Consider the following 21,679-nt stretch of genomic DNA (forward strand, 5'->3'; position numbering starts at 1 on the left):
CAGTCCCATTTCTTTATTTATAACAAACTCTTCACTCACCCATTTCCTTTTTTTTTGAAGGCAAAATACACCCATTTCCTTATTCATAGCAGTATCACGGCTTCACCAATTGTCTTCATTTCTTTATTTATTAACAAACTCTACTCACTCGCTTCCTTATTTATAGTAGTATAATTCTATTGAAGAATTTAATATACTATGTTAGTTTTACTTAACAGAAGCAAGTCCACATGAATTGAGCCTAACTCTATCTCTCCTACTCTACACTACACTCGTCAAACAGAACTGGCTGTACATGGGAACTGGATTGCCTGCAGTCCAAAAGGAACTACATGGCCAGCAGCACATATTTAATGATTTTTTTTTCTAATTAATGATAGGTGTCAAGTGGAAGTATGCAGCTCAAGCATCTTAGCATCCTAAAGAGACCGGTAGACTTTTTTTACATATTTCTTTTGGCTATAGAATCAATCTTTTCATGAAAGGGATTGTAGACAATTTTAAAAGTTGTAGACGATGTGAATCCATGCAAAAAAAATGGTTGTGTACGTATTGTGGTACAAGCTTTCTTTCAATTTGATATATGTTGTACAAAAAAAAAAAAAAACTTTTTTCATTCATTCTAGATTTCTAGTCACATTCTACTTTCCCACTTTTATTCCTTACAATTTCCCTTATCATTTGGGAACAGGCTGCTGGCAGAGCACATGGCAGAACGCGGTAAGGCCTACCACAAACTCCTTTTAGAACATATCATTCAACATTGTTAATTTTACACAATGAAAAGTCATGAATTCTCATTCAGAACAAATAAAGAAAATGTTGAATACATAGAGAACACTGATCCGCAACTATCACAAGTCGAACAAACATCACACTAAAAGAAAATATTACGAGACCACCCAACATTTTCTTACACAATCACATTCACAACATCAACACTCAACACCTCTGGTTCCTATGACGTATTCTGAACAATTAATAAAATATCTAAAAGTATCTCTACAAGACTACATCTAACACGTAAAAACAAGTTGAAATTCAGATAATTACATCAAACAGGTGCTGTTCTCGAACATTGAGACAATGCATCTTCAACCCGATCATCATCTATCTTCTCAGACCTCAAGCTTGGTGGAATGTAAGCTCTGAAAATCAATTCCATATTGGGAACTTCCTTAAGTGTATTAGCTGCAACCTCAAGTGCTGGATGTTGAAAGGCGGGGTAAAATTTCTTTGCACAGACAAAACCAAAGATCAATGACAATATGGGAAGAGGAAGCACAAGTGGTGTATAGTAGAATTTCTGCGTCCCAAAGTACCCAAACATTGTAATTTGGTATAATATCAAAGATGCTAGTATACGGTTGTGTATGTGTGGCCACATTCTTCCATAACTTTCAAATGTTGGTACATAGACTTTGAGTGCCTGTTGATTAATACAAGTATACACAAACTCTTAAAATAATATATTTACTAACAGACTTGATTTCAAAATAACTTTTTAAAAGGACTAAATTGAGACTTAAAATAAGCATAGAGAAAATAGGTCATGCCCTGTGAAAAAGTTTAACAGAGTCATTTAATTACAAATCTTCATGGTAAGTTTATTGACTTTTACAATAAATACATTAAAAGTCATATCAACAGTGATTTTTTATTAGTTGACAGAGTGAAATTACATTATTAGTGTGTGATCATTAAACTTCATAAACATAAGGAATGAAAACTAAAATTTAGCCATATAAAATTACCACATAAAACATAAAACTGGGTTCATTAAACAAAATTCCAAGAACTTCACCTGATTTCGCAGAACAAGCCATCCTAGACCAAAATATAGAGCACCAAATGGGATTATCACAGGAGCAATAACAGAGTAACAGAAGACAATTGTGACAATCAGCATGTCACCAGGAACTCTAGTTCCATAACCAAGATCTCCTGGACGCCAAGCTTCTTTCAACTCAGCTTCAGTCTTGCAAAGATATTTTCTCTTCAAATGGTAGATAATAAGGGGAACTATTCGGGACAGTTCAAGACCATAGCCAATGAAAAATCTAAGACAAAGAAAAAACAATTAATTTGTGTCATGTCGAGTATTTAAAAATAAAGAAAAGGTGAAGTCTTTTCCTATTTATATGTCTAGTAGGAATAGTCCAAATTATATATTTTACACTTTGCACACAACATTAAGTGAGAAAATATTTGTTACAGATATGCTTTTGGAATACACAGTAACTCCTGCTTCAAAAAAATCTAGGAAAAGATAATAACTAGATATAATGCGAAAGCCATTTGTAGATGAAGCATGTCCTCTACATTTCCTTCTACCATCACCAGAAAGTGGATATGCGCTTTAACTTATAAATGAAAAAAATGAAGTATCACCACGGATAAATAAACTAAATAAAATGAAGTTAAGAAGTTATCTTACTTAAGGGCCACGTAGGTCAAGAAAAAAGTAGCATTGCCTGGGAGGCTTTCAGCTAGCAAGGACGAAATTTCATCCAACGTTGGGTGCTCCCGAATTCTCTTGAATGCTTTGAACAAGGTTCCACCAATAGTAACTCCAATGAAAACATTCAGTACGGTAAAATAAAAATATTTTCCTGATGCAGCCCTAACTGCATGACTTTCAGTTGGAATGCCTTCAAATTTAGACAAGAACAGAAGCAACTTGGGCAACAAAGCCAAGAAAATAATCAGCGCAAGTTGAGGGAGGTAAGCTTCCAACACTGTTCTCAAAGCCTTTATATTAACAATTGGCTTTATGAATGGGAGATATTTCACCAAATTATCCAAAGTAGTAAATGCAGATATAAATGTAATTGGAATCATGTAGAAGAATATAGTCAGTGCCACAATGAAATACACCAAGTATTGCCTCAGCTCTCTCTGAAAGTACTTGATTTTCAAATTAGGCCATATTAGTTGATTGGGTTCCGGAGCATCAAAGACTGACCAAGTGTCAACCATTTGAGCATGCAAACTCTGAGATGCAGATGCTGCAACCACCCTACTTGAGAAAAATACTACAGCAGCATCTTGCTGCTTCTCTCTGAGAGTGACCTTTTGCTCAGATTCCAATCTGGCCTCGAGTTCATTAATCTTCTTATTGCAATACTGTATGGTATCCACCTTTTTACCAACAAGTCCAAGGAAGCCAGTCTTGTTTGTAGGTCTTGTTCCTTCTGGTTTTGCAGTTGTTTTGGACCCTTCATATACTGCTTCAGCATGGGCAAGCTTCTTCTTATACTTTTCTAATGACCCCCAAATCTTGTTCGCCTGTTGACAATAAACATAGAGAAATTAAATTATATGTTAAAATTTTCACAGGAAGGAAAAACTATTTAGATATTTGGCATTCTCTCTTAGGTTCCTAAATGCCACAGAAATCAGAAAATGGAAAGATGTGCTCTAATGCAAAGGCCATGTGTTATAGGATATTCGTTAGTTGTGTTAGTTGGTTATAGATTGTTAGTTAGTTTGTCAATTAGTTCCTTGATTGTAAGTACTAGTCCAACAAGCTCTATAAGCAGGACATGCATCACACTCATTTGCATATTTTCATATTAATCAATATAATGGGTTACTTTAATAGAATTCCTCTCATGTTCTGTCATCTCTGTGATGTATGGCAACATCAAATGGGTGTTACATGCATCATCTATCAAAATTCTGATTTGGAATCAGAAATAATAAAGTTAATCCAGAGGGTATGGAAAAAGGCAATGGAACGAACACCTTACCTCTTTGTTGTCTGTTACAATCATAGATCTGTAAAATGTCTCAGGATAGATGGTTCTAAAGTAATAGTCAACCTGCTCCTTCCTAGTCTGACCTTGAGGAGCATGAGGTATGTCTCTCACAACTATAGCAAACTGTTCAGGCTTCACATCAGGAGACTTAAGAGCTTCAGCTCGCAGGCATGACACATGCTTGTAAGCCCTCCATAGGAGAACAAAGGTAACAATTGAGACCCAATAACAGGCAATAAAAAATCCCCACAACCTTGAACTACTTGCCTACACACACAAAAAGTTATTCAGTCTCTGGCATTATTATCATCCAAAGGTATTAAAGAAACTGATTTGCTGTTTAACTCAGGAAAAATACAGGTCATTACTTTCTCACACATACACTCAGCTAATTAGCTGAACAAAAGGAAAATTTACTATAAGACTATTGAAAAAAAAGGCTATGCAACACTGATCTTACCGTGATGTTAGCCATTGATAACTTGTCGAGTTCACTGAAAGTTCCGTTGCTAGATGTTTGTGTCTTACTTTGTGCCTTCATACCATGGTCAGTAACAGAAAGAGGCAGAAGAACCGGTAGCAGAATAACTCCAGATAAAACTAGGATACTCAACACTAGCAGAGAACAGAAAGAATAACAATTAAAAATTGAATGCTGACTTCATTAATCATTCCAGAAACATGTTATAGATAACAACTGCAAAATACTAAAGTTTACAACCAGACAAACATATTTATAGGAAAAACAAATATTTTAGTGGAAAAGAATTCTCTTTTCTTTCTATATCATATGATGTGAAGACAGATTTTGAGAATGAAAACACAATGCAATAGTCTACCAGCCCCAAAAGTCACAAGTAAGCAATGCATATAGTGGAGCATCTTGCCTACACAAGCAATAATTGGGTTGTCAAAACCAAACCATTTATTTAAAACTGCACTATGCTGAAGGAATAGCAGAAAAAGAAAACCCCACTCCTTCAGAATAACGATTAAGAAAATGATGAACAGAGTTGCAAGAAAATAACCTTATGTGCCTTAGAATCAGGAAACAACTCGACAATCACAACATAAGCAAACTGAATAACATAGGACTTTCTTAATATAATTCAAAGTTTTCTTTCCTCGTTTTCCAAAACACCAGTCTAGCAAATAGAACTAGGAGTTTGTCCTTTACATTTCATACAAAAATGAGACGAAGACCTTAGCTTGAGATTTCAAGTACGACTTAAATTTTCTCAAAATTGAAAACCCATTCCTGAGAATTCTGCGCCCTTAAAAGCAAAAACTGAACTGCTTGCCTTTAGTGCTTCTGTTCTCCCATCAGAATTGAAGTTTTACCTCGGTAATCTATGTTCGCCTTTAATCAACTATTACACGAATTACTGATGTGAGTTGAAACTCCAATTCTAATCCTAGAACAACATCAAAAACACCAAAGAAGCTGTATGCAAGTTTTGTTTTGTCCTATAGAAAATCTCAGTGTCTAACTGTTTGAAAATCTTAGTATCTATCTAAAGGGTGAATAGTGAATACAAAGAAATGCTGTTGTTTCATGTAAAAAAACTTCTTCAAAAACAGAAAACAAAGTAAAGAAAGGAAGAAACAAAAAAAAAAAAAAGTTTTTTCAAGGCAAATATGATCAGGTTATTATCTCATGAAGATATTTTCCTAAAAAGAAAATCAGAGATTCAGAGCTTCAACAAAGAAGGTATGCACTGTTATTGAGATTAGAAAAAAAAAAGAAAAAGAAAAGGGGACAAACCAGTGGTGAGAAAGACAAAGTAAACGGCAGTGTCGACCCCAGACATGGCAATAACATCACGTTCTGAAGAAGACACAGCCTCTTTGATCCAAGAGAAAGGGTTGCGGCTCTTGTACCCTCCTTCCAACCCCTTCAAGATCCTGTTGGGGTAGTACACCACATTGTTCCCAGGCCTACTTGATAGAAACGCAAACACAATCATCAAAACCAGAAATATCACAAACGAAGTCCCCAGGGACGTCAAGAACGAAGTAAAATCCATCTTGCCCTCTCACTAATTTTTCCTCTCTACAACACAACACAAACTCCTTCACGTGTTCTTGTTCTTCCACATCAATGCCTCCTCACAAATTATAATATAGCCGTTACTGCTTCCTTCATTCAAAGCAACCGTTGCAAATGAAAAAGGAGATATTTTTCATTAGCAAAGGTTGTGTTAGTTGTGTTTGTGGGGGCACCTTTACGTTATGGATTGCTTGTGCTCAATTTATGTAACGAAGGCTTTGAATGTTATTTAGTTTGCGTGGAAAGAAAGTGTGGGATGAGTGTGCTCGTGAGAGCGGAAATAATAGGAGCTGTTCCAAAGGACAAAACTTTGTCATTTCCGTTTGTGAAAGTAAGCAACACTTTTATATCACAAACATGCCCCTAATGTTTTACTTAAATACCGATATTACCCTCCAATATTTGGGATCAGGGATCCCGTACTTTGTTTACCTAAAAATAGAAAGAATATAGAATATAGAATATTAGAGGGGAAAAAGTAGATGTTTGAGTAATGATAGATTGATAGGTTTTTTTTTTTTTTTTTTTTGTCATGATGATAAGGTTATTTGTGAAGGTAGTATTAGTTGTTGTATAAAGCATAAATTTGTTAGTACTGTACTTTTTTATTGTGAAAAAAAAAACTGATATGAAATTAGTTTAGTCAAATTTAATTAGTGTTTTTTTTATGAATGCTAAGAGCTCTTGTGGAGGAATAAGAATAACTCATTGCAGATGACAATCATGACATGGGTGTTGATCTAGTTAGATGATGTTAGACTTTTTTTTCCTTCTCAACACTTTAGTAATTAAGAAAAAATTACTTGAAATCACCTTAACTAAATCTTAATGCACACTCACTAAAGTTTATGCAACATATTATTATTATTATAAAGTGTATTGGGAAAAAATTCGGGACCCTACTCACGTGTTCTCCATGGGATTCTCAAGGAAGTCAAAAGATATTATATGATGCATTCTATATTATACCAACCTTTCTCCATCAGAAGAGCATAACTATACTTGTCTGTTACGTGTCGAGAAAGAAATAATAAGTAGAATAATCATCATTATTATATTGAAAATAAATATTTATTGAGATTTGCAAGACTAGTTTATTGCTATTATATATTGACGATTTTATATACTTTTTCTAAATCACCGAAATGCCAATTCACGAGAGGATGTTTAGTGCTGAAGTTGCGGTAGCTTATCGTGGACGTGCTATATCCCCACGATTTCATTCACAATTCACATATATTTAATAAATTATTCACTTTATAGCCCACCATTCACAAATTAAGAAAATCAAATCATTTCGTCGATTCATTAATGCATGTATAATACCTATTTTTAATTAAACTTTTGTATATATAAACATACAATATTGGACCATATTTCCTAAAAAATAAATACTCTTTTTTTGTCTGGCTACACAACCTTGTATTGATGGCCCATAAAGGCTACACAACATAACCTAGTGTGGGGCGCGCTTTACATTAAGGAAGGTGAAGTATGTTGGAGCTATTCATGAAGCTTTTGTGGATAGAAAAAATGTTTTTCCTTTTTCAAACTGTTCTTCGTGTTGTATGTCTATTTTAAGAATTGTGTTAATATTTAATTATAAAAATAATTACCACAATTATTTGTCTTTGTGTTGTTCTCTTTAAAACAATGTTATTTGGAGAGTTGTGTTAATATTTAATTGTAAAAATAATTACCATAAAATAACGTTGTTTTAAAGGAACAACATGAGATAGAAAGAGATAGGAAAGAAATCAATTTTTAAGATGGGTTCTAGCAAAATCCAACTAAATACAAAGTTTATTGAGTATAAGTAATGAACCTTAAATATTTTTCTCTTTTAAGCATCTCTTCTGCAGAGTAACGGGATCATTATTATTTTTGTATCTAATTAAAATTAAAGTTTCTCTCGGTCTATCTACTGCCCTCTGAGATCATTTAGAAGTCGTAGTTCTTTGTGTGTTTTGAGAAATCGGAAGAATCACAATGAATTGGTTTGAACGTATAAGCCTGCTAAAAAAATTTCAGAAGACAAATAATCAACTTGGTGAATTTTTTCGAAACTTTCTAATAATTATTTAAAAGTTATATCTAAAATAATATCTAATTATTAATATTGTAATTTACAGTAATAGTATCATCAAAATTAAACTCATATATGCCCTACGTGCAAATTTTTATTTTAAGGTGTTTAGTACACATTATATTTATTATAAGAATCAGTAAGTTGGAATTAGTCAAATAGTTGACTTTCGGAAATGAAAAAGTTAACTCGCAAAAATGTACGCGTCAAAGTATGCCAACTAGAACTATTAATTTACCAAACAAACTAATTTTTACATGTGTGTACATCAATATGTACATTCTTTTAAAAATCAAAGACGACAAACTACTAAAAATGTCAAAATAAGATCGAGTGAGGCATATAAAATAGATACAACTAGGATTACGAAGAGGTAGCTAAGATATACAACTTTCCAATTCGAGCAAATTGCTAATTAATAAATTATAAGATGCTTATCAATTATCATCAAAAGCACGTAGTATAGCTATAGATGGCATAATCTTGATCTGTATTGACGGTTGCGTTGCGTCATCATTGATCATTATACATTGATTATATTGCATTAAATATGGTAGTTGAGTTTGATTAGACAAAAAGAAAAAAGAGGACCCAGTGGGTCATAATGTGCGTGATATTTATGAACAGAGTAATTGGGTGATTATCGCGAAGGGTAACCTGGTAATTTCATGGAATATGGATATTAAAATCAGTTAACAGGTAATAGTCTACTTTCCATGTTTAGTGCAGAGCCTTTGTTTGTGACTGTTAGCTCACACAGGCATGTTGCTGTCGACGTGGATGGCATATCCAACTGACACGTGTCAATGACACATGAGACAGATGTCACATGGGTGTGTTGCCGACAAGGGACACGGAAGAGAAAACGGGGTCCACATATTGGATAAGATGCTATGCTTAACTTTAAGACCATTCAGACCACCAAAAATTTAAATTCCTTACTTTCTTGTTTCTTTCATTCTTAGCATAATCAATTTGGATTGCATATTGAAATCCAAAACAAATAATTATTTCTATTTTTCTTCATATTTTGGAGGTCCAGATAAACTCTAGTAACTATAAAAAAGTTGGTGTAGTTAGATAAATATTAGATTCATATTTTACAAACATATAAGTTTGAATTTTGTGGTGGATGTGAAGATTTTATCTTTGGGTAATCTGTAAATAATGTAAATGTTGTTTAAATCTTAAAAAAATTGTTTTGATCTTAGTGAGTCTCTGAAACTTAGTTTATCTATTTTTATTTTCAGAAAAAAATGGTTGTGGTAGATAATAACACGTGAGTAGGGCCATGGCACGTGCCAGCTACTGAGAGAAATGAGAATACTGTGGTAGGGTAGAGAGCAGAGGGACCATACACGTTGAGTTTTTGAAACTCAAACACGCGGTGGACACGGATGAACTCAAAGGATAATAAGAAAAGAAATAAAACCATTAAATCCTTTTCTCTATTCTCTACTTTTGTGGACCCATTGTCAACAATTGTCATCATAGACCAACATTTCTCTGATTTTCAGGAGATTCAGTTATATGCTTTTCATTTCATTTTTTTAAAGGTGTTCAACACTCAACAGCTACGAGTACAAATTTTTGTTGTTAAAATATTATGTAATAAGTTCAGATTTTGTTATTGAAGTCTAAAGCTGATTGGACAAAGGTGCTGAACGTCCCCTGCTTTTAGTTAGCTTTCATTTCACGTTTTAAGAATTAGAGTAAAATATGTATGTGTAACAACAATAGCCACAAGTATTTTTCTCCTTATAAAATTATTTTAAAACATCACCTGAATTCTTGCTCCTAATTATAAAAATGATCTTGCTAATAAGTATCCTTAGAAAATTAGTTAAAAAACTAATATTTATTGTAAAAATATAAGAAAACATAAAAAAATCATAAACAACATAATTTTGTTCATCAATAATAATAAAAAATCTCTTAATTTCTTAACCAATGTTTTAAGAATATTTTGTAAAAAATAGGGAGATGATGAAAAAAGGGGAGAGTCAGTAAGAACTGCTGGAGTAATGATCTCTCTTCCAATGTGGAATGATCATGAACACAAACTAAACAAATCACTAACTGTTTTTTCACCTTTTTGTCAAGGTGGGCCAAATACGTTTTCGAAAGCCCAATGATTATTAAAAACAAAAACAGGAAGACATGAGAGGACAAAATCCAATTACCTTTAACCTTAATGCAAAGTTTTAATGACCACGAACGCAATTTCTTTTGTTTTACTTCAATTATACAGTACTTTTAAATACAATATCAAGATCAAGATACTATACAAACCAAACTTAAAGACTCGCCACGGTTTAATTTGATTAGTAAAATACATTTTGGTTTGACATGCAAATTCATGGACAGTAAATTCACCACCATGCTAAATTCTATTTCTTTCAAATTGAATGTGTAGTGCATTTTGTAACTTTTTCCAATACTATTCTACGTGGAAGTAGGTACAAGAATGACAATGATACAATGGTCAATGGCAAATCATCTGAAGTTGCAGCATCTTGCACGACCTCTTGACAACTTGTCCCATAGGCAGACCATTTGCCTTGGTGATTGATAATGTGCAGTGAAGTAGCCCTCCATGCATCCATACTGACAAAACTTCCAGTTGTGAGAGTACTGAACGGCCGCCACCGTGTTGTTAAATTTCTCAACCCACATTCCCATGCTTACATCCTCCATTTTAAAGAGCTGCAACCAGAAATAAATATTTCCCCAATCAATATTATGTACTGATAAAGCAAACTGGAACTGGAAAGTGGTTATAGAATATGTATTAAGGATGAAAGGTCAAGGAATCAATTAAAGTTTCTGGTAACAAACCCGCAGTCTCCTCTCCTTGTGTTGAGATATGATGAAAGTAACAATGTCTCTGGAAATTATGTATGCAGGGCCATTTGCGTAAGGAGGATATACTGCTTCAGGCCACTCCTGTGCCAATTAATATAATCCGTAAGAGAAGAGAGAAGAGAGCTTGAGAAATTATTAGGTAGTCTAAGATCATCACGGTCTACACTAATTTTTACATGACACATAATCAAGTGTTATTAATTTTTTTTTCATACAGTAAAAAGATTGAGTATATGTCACATAGAGATTTATCAGAACCATAGATATACGGTGTTCCCAAACTACCTCAATTTCTTAGGGAGGTGGGGAATATAGATAGTAATATTCTATGCATTCTATTTTGCTAGTCACCAACTAGTAAGACAAGGACAAACAAGGAAAATGAAATTCTAATAAATAATGCAAAAATAAAATACGAAAACTCCTAACAAGATTTCTCACATTAATGTATCAAATACACAAAAATCACATGGGACCAAAAGTAGCAGTCTAACACCCTAGAGTAGTAGGGCCAGGGCCCTGAATTCCAGTTAAAATAGTGCTTGCCACAAGTTTAAGATTAATAGAGCCGATACATAGGTATCAATTAATCCACCTACGGTCCCATAGAGTTGGTGGTACTGGTACATAGCTATCAATGCAGAAGCCCTACATTTTTTTACCCCACCTTTGTTTAAGACCCTATTTTGGGCAAAACAAGTTTCACATGCATATAAGGGTCTGTTGGAATACACATATAACTAAATACCTAATCTCTATTTATAAGCTTCATTAAGTGCTGGAAAACTATCATTTCAACAACCAAACAGAAATGTACAGACTTGCATACTACCTACTAGTTCAACTAAATATGACAACTATCATACCTCAAAAGTAACAGCCCATTTGCCATTTCTTAGAGGCCGATGCAAGAGATTGAGATTGCCCATATAAAAGGGCTTTTTCCGGGGTACAGCTTCAATTTCTTTTAAGACAGTATCCACCCTTATAAAAGTGTCATCATCACATTTCAAGACATATGCAGCAGTCACATTTTGAATCTGCATGAAAGAAAATTGGCTTATATAACCAGAGACAACAGAAAATGGACTGGGAGCCACGAGAGTTGCACATTTTGAGGGAGGTGACAGATATTAGATGGACAAATGCAATTTCACTTACCCCCAACATGTGTACAAAATAGAAGAAACACAAAAGCAGACAAACTCACCCCAAACTCACAGATGGCCATGGTTTTAAGCACAACAAGCTCATAGCGGTCCATAAAGGGCAAAATGACAATGTCACCAAAGTAAGCAGCTTCTTTCCTAAGCACCGCATTTACTTCCTTCCTTGGATTCTTCATGTTGATGAATAAAAATTAGAACAGGTACAAAACACAGAAAAATCAGCCATATCATATCAATAAGAGTAATAATAATAGTGAAAAAGAGAAAAATAAAATACATAGAAAGCCCTTGAATTCCCAACAATTACATAACTGGTTGCGGTTAAATTCAGAAAATGATTTTCTCTTCACAAATTGAATTGTATTTCATAGAACTCTGATATATCGTCATTTATTTACATTATTATGTTACTCAGTCCAAAGGGAAAATTATTTATAATAACCAATACAAAAGTATTACAAATATAAGAAGTAATTTGCACAAGCAATAAAGGTACCCTTAAACCAATCAATGTAGTTACTAAAGGCATAATCCAAAACACCAATCTCATGCAAATATAAACTATTTATATCAGCTATATGAAATGATGAAGATTGGAAAAATCAAACTTGTCGAAATCTTAATGCGAAGAGCCTCATGGAACCCAAAATAGCTAAGGTGATAACTGGTCTTAGCTTTGCTTAGCAATACACTTAAATTGGCGGGTTCCATTGCCAATGTAGATCATAAATTGACTAGCTGTTCTATGAAGGCTAAATGCATGCAATGCCTAAGAAAACCTGATTCTAGAGCACACCACATCTTTTTTACTTTCTAAAATCAATGTCAGCAGCCGACAAGTCAGGTATGGCTATCACATCTAAATTTATTACAACAAATATTGGCAATTAATTATAGCCAGACAACAAATATTAGCTTAAGTTTTCTTCCGTGTCACATACTTTTCTGTTTATTTTATTTAAATTTCCTAGTGAATGAAACAGATCCTAGCTCTTCAAACCTTAAGAAACTGCTAATTAAAATAAGTAGCAACCACATTCTATTCACATAAGCTTTTTGGCCATCAAATTGAAGGATACGCAAAATAGCCCCACTTAAAGGTCAAATAAAAATTTGACATTGCCCCCTCAGGATTTAAGTTCATACTTTTACCCCCAAAACTGCAATACCGCAGAAAGCTTGTGTTTATCTTCTCGATGAAAGTAGTTCTATGACATTCTTGGTATGATGTAGAACAATCCAAGAGTGATCTCGTAACAGGGGACTCCCCTAATAAACAAACCAAAAGCACTCATCTTGACGGAGTGTTCCTCCAACTCAAATATCAGAAACTCATTGTTTCCTTGAATGAAGGAAATCCCATATCACATAATCAAGTGTCTCAAATGCCTACTTTGAAGGTTTATTTATAGACCAAGCAAAACCATACATCTTAGTAAAGCAAGTTATTCCTATTCTAAGCTGAAATATGATTATTTAAAATAGAATAAAGTACCTAAATATGAAATCACAATAAACTATCCCAAACCAATAACCCTTATTGTGGCAATGAAACCCTAAATAAAATAATAAAACTATATTATCCAATCTGCATTATGGTATCATGCATTTCTTCATGCTCACACCAGATTAAAATAAAGGTTGTGTTTCTTCTAAACGAGTCACTTATATGCTTCTATGCCAAATAAAAATAAAGCCAGCAGCCTTACCAATGCAACAAAGAATCGCACTACTACATCTGAAGACTTGATTGCAGCTGCTTGCATCCATGTTTTTCGAACTGCCATACGTTCTGCAAAGTGATTTGAAGCAGAAAGAACTCCAATAAAAAGTTTAACAGCATGTTTAGGTAGAGCACTGGCTTTCCAGGTCTCCGACATTTCCAGTACCCTTTGAGGTGAGAAACTTGGATGTGAAGTAGGGAGAGAAGTAGCATAAACTGAATGAACATCGAGATCCCCTTTAACTACCAATCCTGTAGCATCTTCAAGTGTAAAACCCTAACGATAATGTGGAAAACAAAAATCAGCCGGACAAAATGGTAAGAGACATATCACCATCAGTATAAATTATAATATGACTGAGGATACACCATAGATCAAAATCCTCTGTCTATGGAACCCCACATAAATGCAAGAGGAACTCACCACCTTGAAATTCATATGTTTCTGAAGTCTGTTAGAATATTAAATGTTACTATTTATGCTAGATTATATAATCAACTATGTATTATGTATATTAGCTGGTAATTAATCCCCAAGTTAGCTGCTGATAATTAGGCTGTAACTTAGTTTCTAGTTAACTCCGAATTACCTCCTTGATTGCTCCAGTGATTGATTGTAATAAAGCTATAAATAAGAGATCAAGTGCAGCCCATTAGCACAAACTTATCCCAATAATTCTCTCTTTCAACCAAGCACATTCCGTAAAATAAAAGGAACAACATTAAGTAATGTTTATCATGACTAAGCTAATCACACAATTTTACTCTATAAAGATATTCAGTGGAAACATAAGATGAAATCATCTGCCATGTCTCAATTAACTTACTGTCCGATATGGAAATGAAGTCATATGGCGACCCCCAACATTAATATGGTATCCATCAACACCAGCACGTAATGTAAGGACAAACATTCTACCCTCAGCAAAAGGAAATGGCCAGGTCACTTCTGGCTTCTGCTTACGTCCTATAAACCGCTTGAACCATGATGTTGTCTTGGATTCTTTTGAATCTACAATGTCATTCCGCATCCATTTTTCACATCGCCTAAACCCATCAACTGCCAAGCATGATCAAAAGATTTACTTATATATCAAATATCAAATTAACACTCACAAAGAAGATCAAAGAATTCTGCAGAAAAAGAGATTAAAAGATTATGGAACTCCATTATCATTATTTTAGACCTAATGCCATTCTATACAAAATTATTACTCCACTACATTATAAAATAGTCAAACACTCAAAAATTATTGTGTGCTTCCTCCATACTATTATTTATTAAATATTAATAAACATCAAATGAATAGCCATATTGCAAAACTCAAGAAGTTATATTAATATCCTTGTCTATTTAGTCATTTACTTTCTTGTGATTCTACAAACTGATCAAACATGGCTGCATAATCATGATGGACATACACTGCCAGCAAAAATATGTTGTCATGTTGATATAGTCTTAACATCCTTGGATTTTACATCAATGAAATCTGGAAATGGAACCATGTATCTCTAAAACCAGATCAAGCAAGGACAATCTTGCATCTGGCGTGATTCTTAGTGTTTGGATTTGATCAATGTTTACCCCAAAACAGCTTTTCAGCCAAAACCTCTCACTGCAACATTTTCATTAAAGGCTTTTCAGAAAACAAAACAAGCTAATCCAAACATGTCCTGCTACTATATATTAACCATATAATTTATGACGAGAATAAGCATTACATCTGCTGTGTTTCTATAAATCAATAGCATACAACAACAAACAAACAAACAATAGGTTTTCTTTTGCTAATCATTTAAGCAACAAGGCACTCCTTATTACTCATTTTATCTTGCTTCTTTTTCCCTCTTATTCCATCAGTTCCAAGATTACTAAACCTATTTACTTTTCTGGTTTCAACTCACTCTACAGTTTACATCATCACAATGAAAATCTATCCTGCAACACTTTTTATCCTATATAGCATGCTCAAAATGAATATGAAGATGATAAAATCATACCAAGCATTTCTTCAGCAACCTCAGATGGCAAACCATCACATCTTTGAGCTGTTCCCCAGTGCATTCGATAACAGTTATTATGCTCAATAACTGGCCGTTTGCTCCAATCCCCTCTTAACCTAGGATTCAAGTGAAGAATCTTAGGAGGATCTTCCCCTTCCACTGATTTTAGCCCTTGTAATTCAACCACGAACTGCGAAACCGAAACCAATGCCAATCCATCACCTTTCCTTGACCTTGCAAGCACAGGAGCATACTCCTTATGAGCATAATGGGGTGTCCCCACCACAGTGATAGAAGAACCAGCAGCAAGACCACAAGGAATAAACATCAAGCCATCCCCCTTTAACAAATCTGCCCTGTTCATGGATATCCAAGAAGGACAAGACTTGGTTCTTCCTTCAATTATAGAGCTTTCTCCAGCCCCCTTGTCACCAACCTGCTCCAATTCTTTCCAAGCCTTCAACCCCAATGTCCAAGCCTCATCTGCCATTCTCTCCAGCACAGACAAATCACCGGTCCGGTTCCTTTGCCGCAAGATTTCCCCTGTAATCCTACCATATGCATCCAAAATCTGCTTCACAGATTCAGTGCCATGATCTTCTTCCTTCATTGGTTCCTCCTTTGGCCTCAAGGGAGCATCTTGGTCCCTATCATCCACTAACCTCCAATGAAATGCATCTTTATAAACAGAACTTACAAAGGGTTTGCTCAAATCTGCATCTTCAGTATCCTCAATAGTTGCTACCTTATCCAATCCAATTCCATCGTAACTCTCATCCCCACTTAACGATGACACAACTTTCGTAAACTGTGAAAAATTACACGATATAAAAACCAAGTATAACACCCCAACACCAAACAAGAAATGAGACAACCTAAACCTCCTCGAACTGGGAGGTTCAGTTTTCAATCTCTTCATCTTCAAAAAAAAAATAAAAGAAAAAAAAATGTAGTCTACAACAAGCCCCTCAAGCAACCCGAAAACGTGAAGGCAAAAACCCACCAATCCAAAGAAAGCGACGTGTCAACGTGTTGGTGGGTTTGGAGGGAAAGAATCAAACTTTCAAGTCAAATCAAATCAACCAATGCCGCAATGATTCAAGCACTGCCATGGGAGGCGCAATGGTTCACCATGTGGGAAGCAGCATCTGCAGAAAATGGTGATGGGGTGAAGAATGCAATGGTGAAGGGACTCAGATCTTCGATGGTGAAAACAGAGGAGTCGAAGCAAGGGTAGGTAGTTTTGAATGTAACTCGATCGGTACTAGAAAGAGAGGAAGGAACTGTACAAGGGGGGGAAATAAATAAATTTCAATTCTTAAGTACTGACTGTGTATCTGCAATTTTTTTTACTTTAGTATGGTTAATGTTTTGTGTGGAATACAAAAATTAGTCAGATAGGTTAGTTGGTTCAACGAGATTTTGGTTCTAAATTTTGTATTTTACACACAAAAAATTATGATTGAAAGAAAACAATTTTATTAAAAATGGATTGATTAAATTTTTTATCAAAAATTAATCATTAATAAATTAGAGATATTTCATATCAATAACATCATAACAAATACAGAATTTTGATGGAGTTTCATAAGTATTGTTAGTATTATTTTTTATTAAAATTAAAAGTTTACTTCGGCAATTCACACATAATATAAGATTATATACTTACAAGGTTTGATACAGTTAATAGATGACTGAGAAGTTTGATATTCTAACTTTACATATAAGGAAAACTATCTTAAAGTATAAAAATATATTGTTTACATAAAAGAAGATAAAGATTCTATAAGTTTTCAATAAAAATTATCTAATTTTTTTAATTCTAATTAGAAAACAATATTATAAAGTTGCATTTAACTTTTTTTCTTTCTACGTTGATAAATGATAACTTGCTTTTCAATGAAGGAAATGTGATAACCTGCGGGATAGATGAGTTTGAAATGCTGGATTGGGACAGCAAATCAAATAAACTTTATACAGTTGCAATTAAGTTTTGGGTAAGGCTGTAATGGGTCATACTTATTCAAAATTAATCTTGCAAGATTTTATTTTTTTTAAAAAAAAGATAAAAGTTTAAGTTCAGTTGATTTTGATTAACTTTAAAATTGTAAAAACATACTTTTTAGTGTTTGTTTGAGTATCCGTTCACTAAAGAAACTCCTTTGTATTTTTGGAGCCGATGAAAGTTTGAAGCTTTATGAACGATTTTTCAAATAGGCTCTTATATTTTGAGAGAAAATAATGCATATAGGTAAAGGACATTTTTTTTACAAAGCTTAACAATATTGCATAGTAATTTTGTAAAAAAATACAACATTGCATAAAAGTTTAAATTTTGTTAAGTTTTACAAGTGAAAAAAATAGGTTAAATTTCACTTTTGATTCTTTATTTTTTTATTTTATTCAATTTGATCTCTTATATTTTTAAAAATTTATTTTAGTCATTTATATTTAAAAGTAGTTTGAAATGTTCCTTTTGTTAGTCTAGAGTTAACCATGGTAGTAATTCAAAGATATTTCACTACAAACAATATTGTTTATGAGTGTAATCTATATTTTATAATCATTAGTAAAGATAATTATCCATTTTGATATACACATTATTTATTCTTAAATTATCCTTTAATATATATAATTATTTTTATTTTTTTCATGAATCTTTCTTGAAAATGTAACTATGTCACTACTTTCTTCAATTAGAATTTATTTTTTAGAAATAATTCTCTCTTTCAACTAATTAATATAGTGATGATTTTTAATTGTTACTATAATATGTAAAAAAAATTAAACTCTAATTCCAAATATTTCAAAATCCAACTCACAATTCCACACTTTTAATTTATGAGAATATTTTTAAATTTAATTTAATTTAAAAAAATATAAATTAAATAAAAAAAATAAATGAAGTTTAATAAGAAGAAAGTAAAAATCTATTTTAAACATTATCGTGAGATTTTCGTCACTTTATATAAAAATATGAAAATAGAGAAACATGTATAATATGAATTAATGAAAATAAATTATGTCTGAGCTTTTTTTTACAATATGAAAAAATATATTTCCATCTCCACATTCCTAAAAGTCCAATAATTTTGTGAAACAAACACCCTTATTGATGTAAAGTAAAAACATTAAAAAAAAGCCTTATAAAGAAGAAATATTAAAAGAAAATATACATATATATTAAGAGTAGTTATAATATCAAATAATTGAAGTCTCAAATGCAAAGATTTGATGGCAAGGGTTTTTATCAGATTGATGAAAACGCTACAACATTAAAAGATAAAAAAAATTATTGGAAAAATCTTATAAGAAGTAATGAGAAAATTCAAGATAATGATTACTCATAAACACATCAAATATTCTTTGTTTATCCCACTTGCAATGAGAATGAAATGTGTGAGAGACTAATGTAATAAATAACATTCATAGTGGAAAGGTAGAATGCCGTATAAGTTATCTAAAAACAGAAAGTATCAACACTTAAGTAAGTTGTGAAAAGTTGTAAGAATAGAAAAAAAAATAGACAAACAAAATTCTTACTAAACATAATAATTACCCCACATGACATATAAATCCAAGAAGAATTCAGTGTGCCAATTTTATGGATTAAAATCTAACTCATTTGTTGATGAAAATTTTTATTATTTATTTTTAAAATAGAATTGTATTTAGTGAATAGTTATATATATATATATATATATTTAATATATTATTTATGAGAAGAAATTTATTTATTCAAAGAATAATTCTTTTAGAATTATTGTCCATCTTTTCATTTATTTTCTTGAGATCTAATCCAGTAGAATTGAAGAAAAAAAAATATTTTTGAAGTAAGTGGATGCACTCCCATTATTTACATATGTATGTATCTTAATTTTATAGGAATTTAAAATACCAATAGAATATAGGAATAATGATTAATGAATGTTATACGAAGTCAAACTTGGTTGATACGCAATGAGAGGCGGTGAAAATAACTATAAATACGACCTTTCTTATAGGAATACTCCTCTGAAAAGCAACACTATAGGCGAAGGACTTTAGGTTGGGATTTGGGAATTAGGGTTGTTCGCGTGGCGAAGATGATTGAGGTGGTTTTGAACGATCGATTGGGGAAGAAGGTGCGCGTGAAGTGCAACGACGATGATACCATCGGCGACCTGAAGAAGCTTGTGGCGGCTCAGACTGGCACAAGAGCCGACAAGATCCGCATCCAGAAGTGGTACACCATCTACAAGGATCACATCACTCTCAAGGATTACGAGATCCATGACGGCATGGGTCTCGAACTCTACTACAACTAAACACAACAAGGTCTATTCCCATCTCAATTCTTCTTTTAATTGATACTAGGGTTTTGTTTTTTAGGGTTCCCGAATTTTGATTTGTTTTTCTGCTATAATCAAGTTGCGTTCTGTTTTGTGACATGCTTGTAATGACGATTATGCTTCTTCTAATTCTTCGAGTTAGACAATTATATCTCGTTTTCGTTTTTTGTTTCAGGTGTGTTTTATGCGTAATATACTATGTGCTGGGAATGGGATAAGCGCTAAATGTAATTCTGACTTGCGAAAGTTCCCATGATTTGAAATAATGTACATCTCCAAATGATATTGGGTATTATATACCGTTGACAGCTTAAGTTGCTTTGTTATATAACCTATATCTGATGACTTGTTTGTCTTGTTGCTAAGCTTTATTTGGGTTCTGTGTTTCTTCTAGAGCCTATCTATTCAATCTGATCGGTTAAGCGTTTGATTATGTCAATTGCTTTTTTAATTATTTGGTTTTCGATTAACTATTTTTCGTCACTTTAATTCACTGGACAATGGATGTCAGGACTTAGGGCATAATCGCAAGTTCACAGTGCTTGACGAGTACAAGTCAATGCATCTCTAAAATTATATGCTGGTTCAATAGCATGGGAATGTATTTTCCGCGTGGTTTAATTTTTGCATTAGTATCAACAGAACACAATTTCTGTAAGTAATGTGAATTGTTTTCGCTGCATTGATGAAGATCGATTCTCGACTGGCGTTGTAATTTAAGTATTTTTTTAGTATTTACTACCAGAAGTCATTTCAAGAACATTTCCCATTCTTGAAATCATAATGATTTCTTTTCGAACATTTCCCATCAGAGGTCTTTTTCCATTAAGAACGCATGAACCGTGTTATCCACCTCTATCCAATTGCAGCCAGGTGATCTCATTACTCCATTAGCAATATAAACATGTCTCCCAGAGTGGGATGGCTCCAATTCAAGAAATTGTTTTACCATGTAGTGTTTCCCTGTATCTACAATGCCACCTAAATGACATCAGGACATGTTTGAATGCATTTTTCTAAAATTACATTTAAGAGAAAAAAATAAGAAGAGAAAAAGAAAATGAGTTTTTCTATAAGTTAAAATGAACTTTTCATTAGTTAATTTATTAAAGTTCTCTCAATTTTTCTTAAAGGTGTGAAAATGTTTACAAATTAGTTAATGAAAATCTTGTTTTAGCTTATAGAGAAATTTATTTATTTTTTCTTATTTTTTTCTATAAGTACTTCTAGAGAAGTTTATGCAACTTGACTTAGTCTTCATGCCATTGAGCCAATCTATTTTCTGGTTCGTCCTGTAACATTTCATTTTTTTATTTTATACAAATTAAAAAGTTTTTTTTTAGTTTAAAAAATAGTTTTAAAAATTGGTGAGACTTTTATAATTAAATAAATAAGGAGAAATAACTGTATTAAAATAATAGTTTGAAGTAAAATAAAAAAAATATTTTTGATTTATTCATTTGATAGGAAATAAAATAGAATTTATCTTTATAAAATGATAAAAATAAATAAATAGAATAAATAATAGGTTGTGAGAATTCTACTATAAATAGAGACATGTTGGCTCTATGTCTATTCTTCTTTTTAGTTTCGTCTTTTTTTTTTCTTCCAAAATTTTCTCTTTCTTCGCACACACTCAAAATTCTTCTCTCCTTAGAGATACACACGTTCACGTGAACCTTAGAATTAT

At 32.8% G+C, this 21,679-nt stretch overlaps 3 protein-coding genes across 3 annotated transcripts; 1 reads left to right on the forward strand and 2 right to left on the reverse strand.

Annotated features, from left to right (window-relative positions):
• Positions 1 to 728: 728 nt before the first annotated feature.
• LOC114376793 (CSC1-like protein ERD4) lies at positions 729 to 6,124 on the reverse strand. The gene is made up of 6 exons (XM_028335070.1): positions 5,527 to 6,124; positions 4,222 to 4,376; positions 3,753 to 4,028; positions 2,438 to 3,288; positions 1,805 to 2,060; positions 729 to 1,429 (listed from the first exon to the last, which is right to left on the reverse strand). Exons 1-6 carry the CDS (start codon positions 5,786 to 5,788, stop codon positions 1,055 to 1,057), a joined length of 2,175 nt encoding a protein of 724 aa, XP_028190871.1. The 5' UTR covers positions 5,789 to 6,124; the 3' UTR covers positions 729 to 1,054.
• A 4,056-nt stretch (positions 6,125 to 10,180) lies between these two features.
• On the reverse strand, positions 10,181 to 16,952 carry LOC114373519 (hydroxyproline O-galactosyltransferase GALT2-like). The gene is made up of 7 exons (XM_028330998.1): positions 15,656 to 16,952; positions 14,482 to 14,714; positions 13,641 to 13,931; positions 11,973 to 12,101; positions 11,629 to 11,802; positions 10,736 to 10,843; positions 10,181 to 10,603 (listed from the first exon to the last, which is right to left on the reverse strand). The coding sequence occupies exons 1-7, from the start codon at positions 16,575 to 16,577 to the stop codon at positions 10,394 to 10,396; spliced, it is 2,067 nt and encodes a 688-aa protein (XP_028186799.1). The 5' UTR covers positions 16,578 to 16,952; the 3' UTR covers positions 10,181 to 10,393.
• Positions 16,953 to 19,655: 2,703 nt separating this feature from the next.
• Positions 19,656 to 20,428, forward strand: LOC114377615 (ubiquitin-like protein 5). Its single transcript, XM_028336219.1, has 2 exons — positions 19,656 to 19,975; positions 20,165 to 20,428. Exon 1 carries the CDS (start codon positions 19,744 to 19,746, stop codon positions 19,963 to 19,965), a length of 222 nt encoding a protein of 73 aa, XP_028192020.1. The 5' UTR covers positions 19,656 to 19,743; the 3' UTR covers positions 19,966 to 19,975; positions 20,165 to 20,428.
• The last annotated feature ends 1,251 nt before the right edge of the window (positions 20,429 to 21,679 follow it).

This window comes from Glycine soja, chromosome 11, assembly GCF_004193775.1.
Source record: "Glycine soja cultivar W05 chromosome 11, ASM419377v2, whole genome shotgun sequence".
In the NCBI taxonomy this organism is placed as follows: Eukaryota; Viridiplantae; Streptophyta; class Magnoliopsida; order Fabales; family Fabaceae; genus Glycine; species Glycine soja.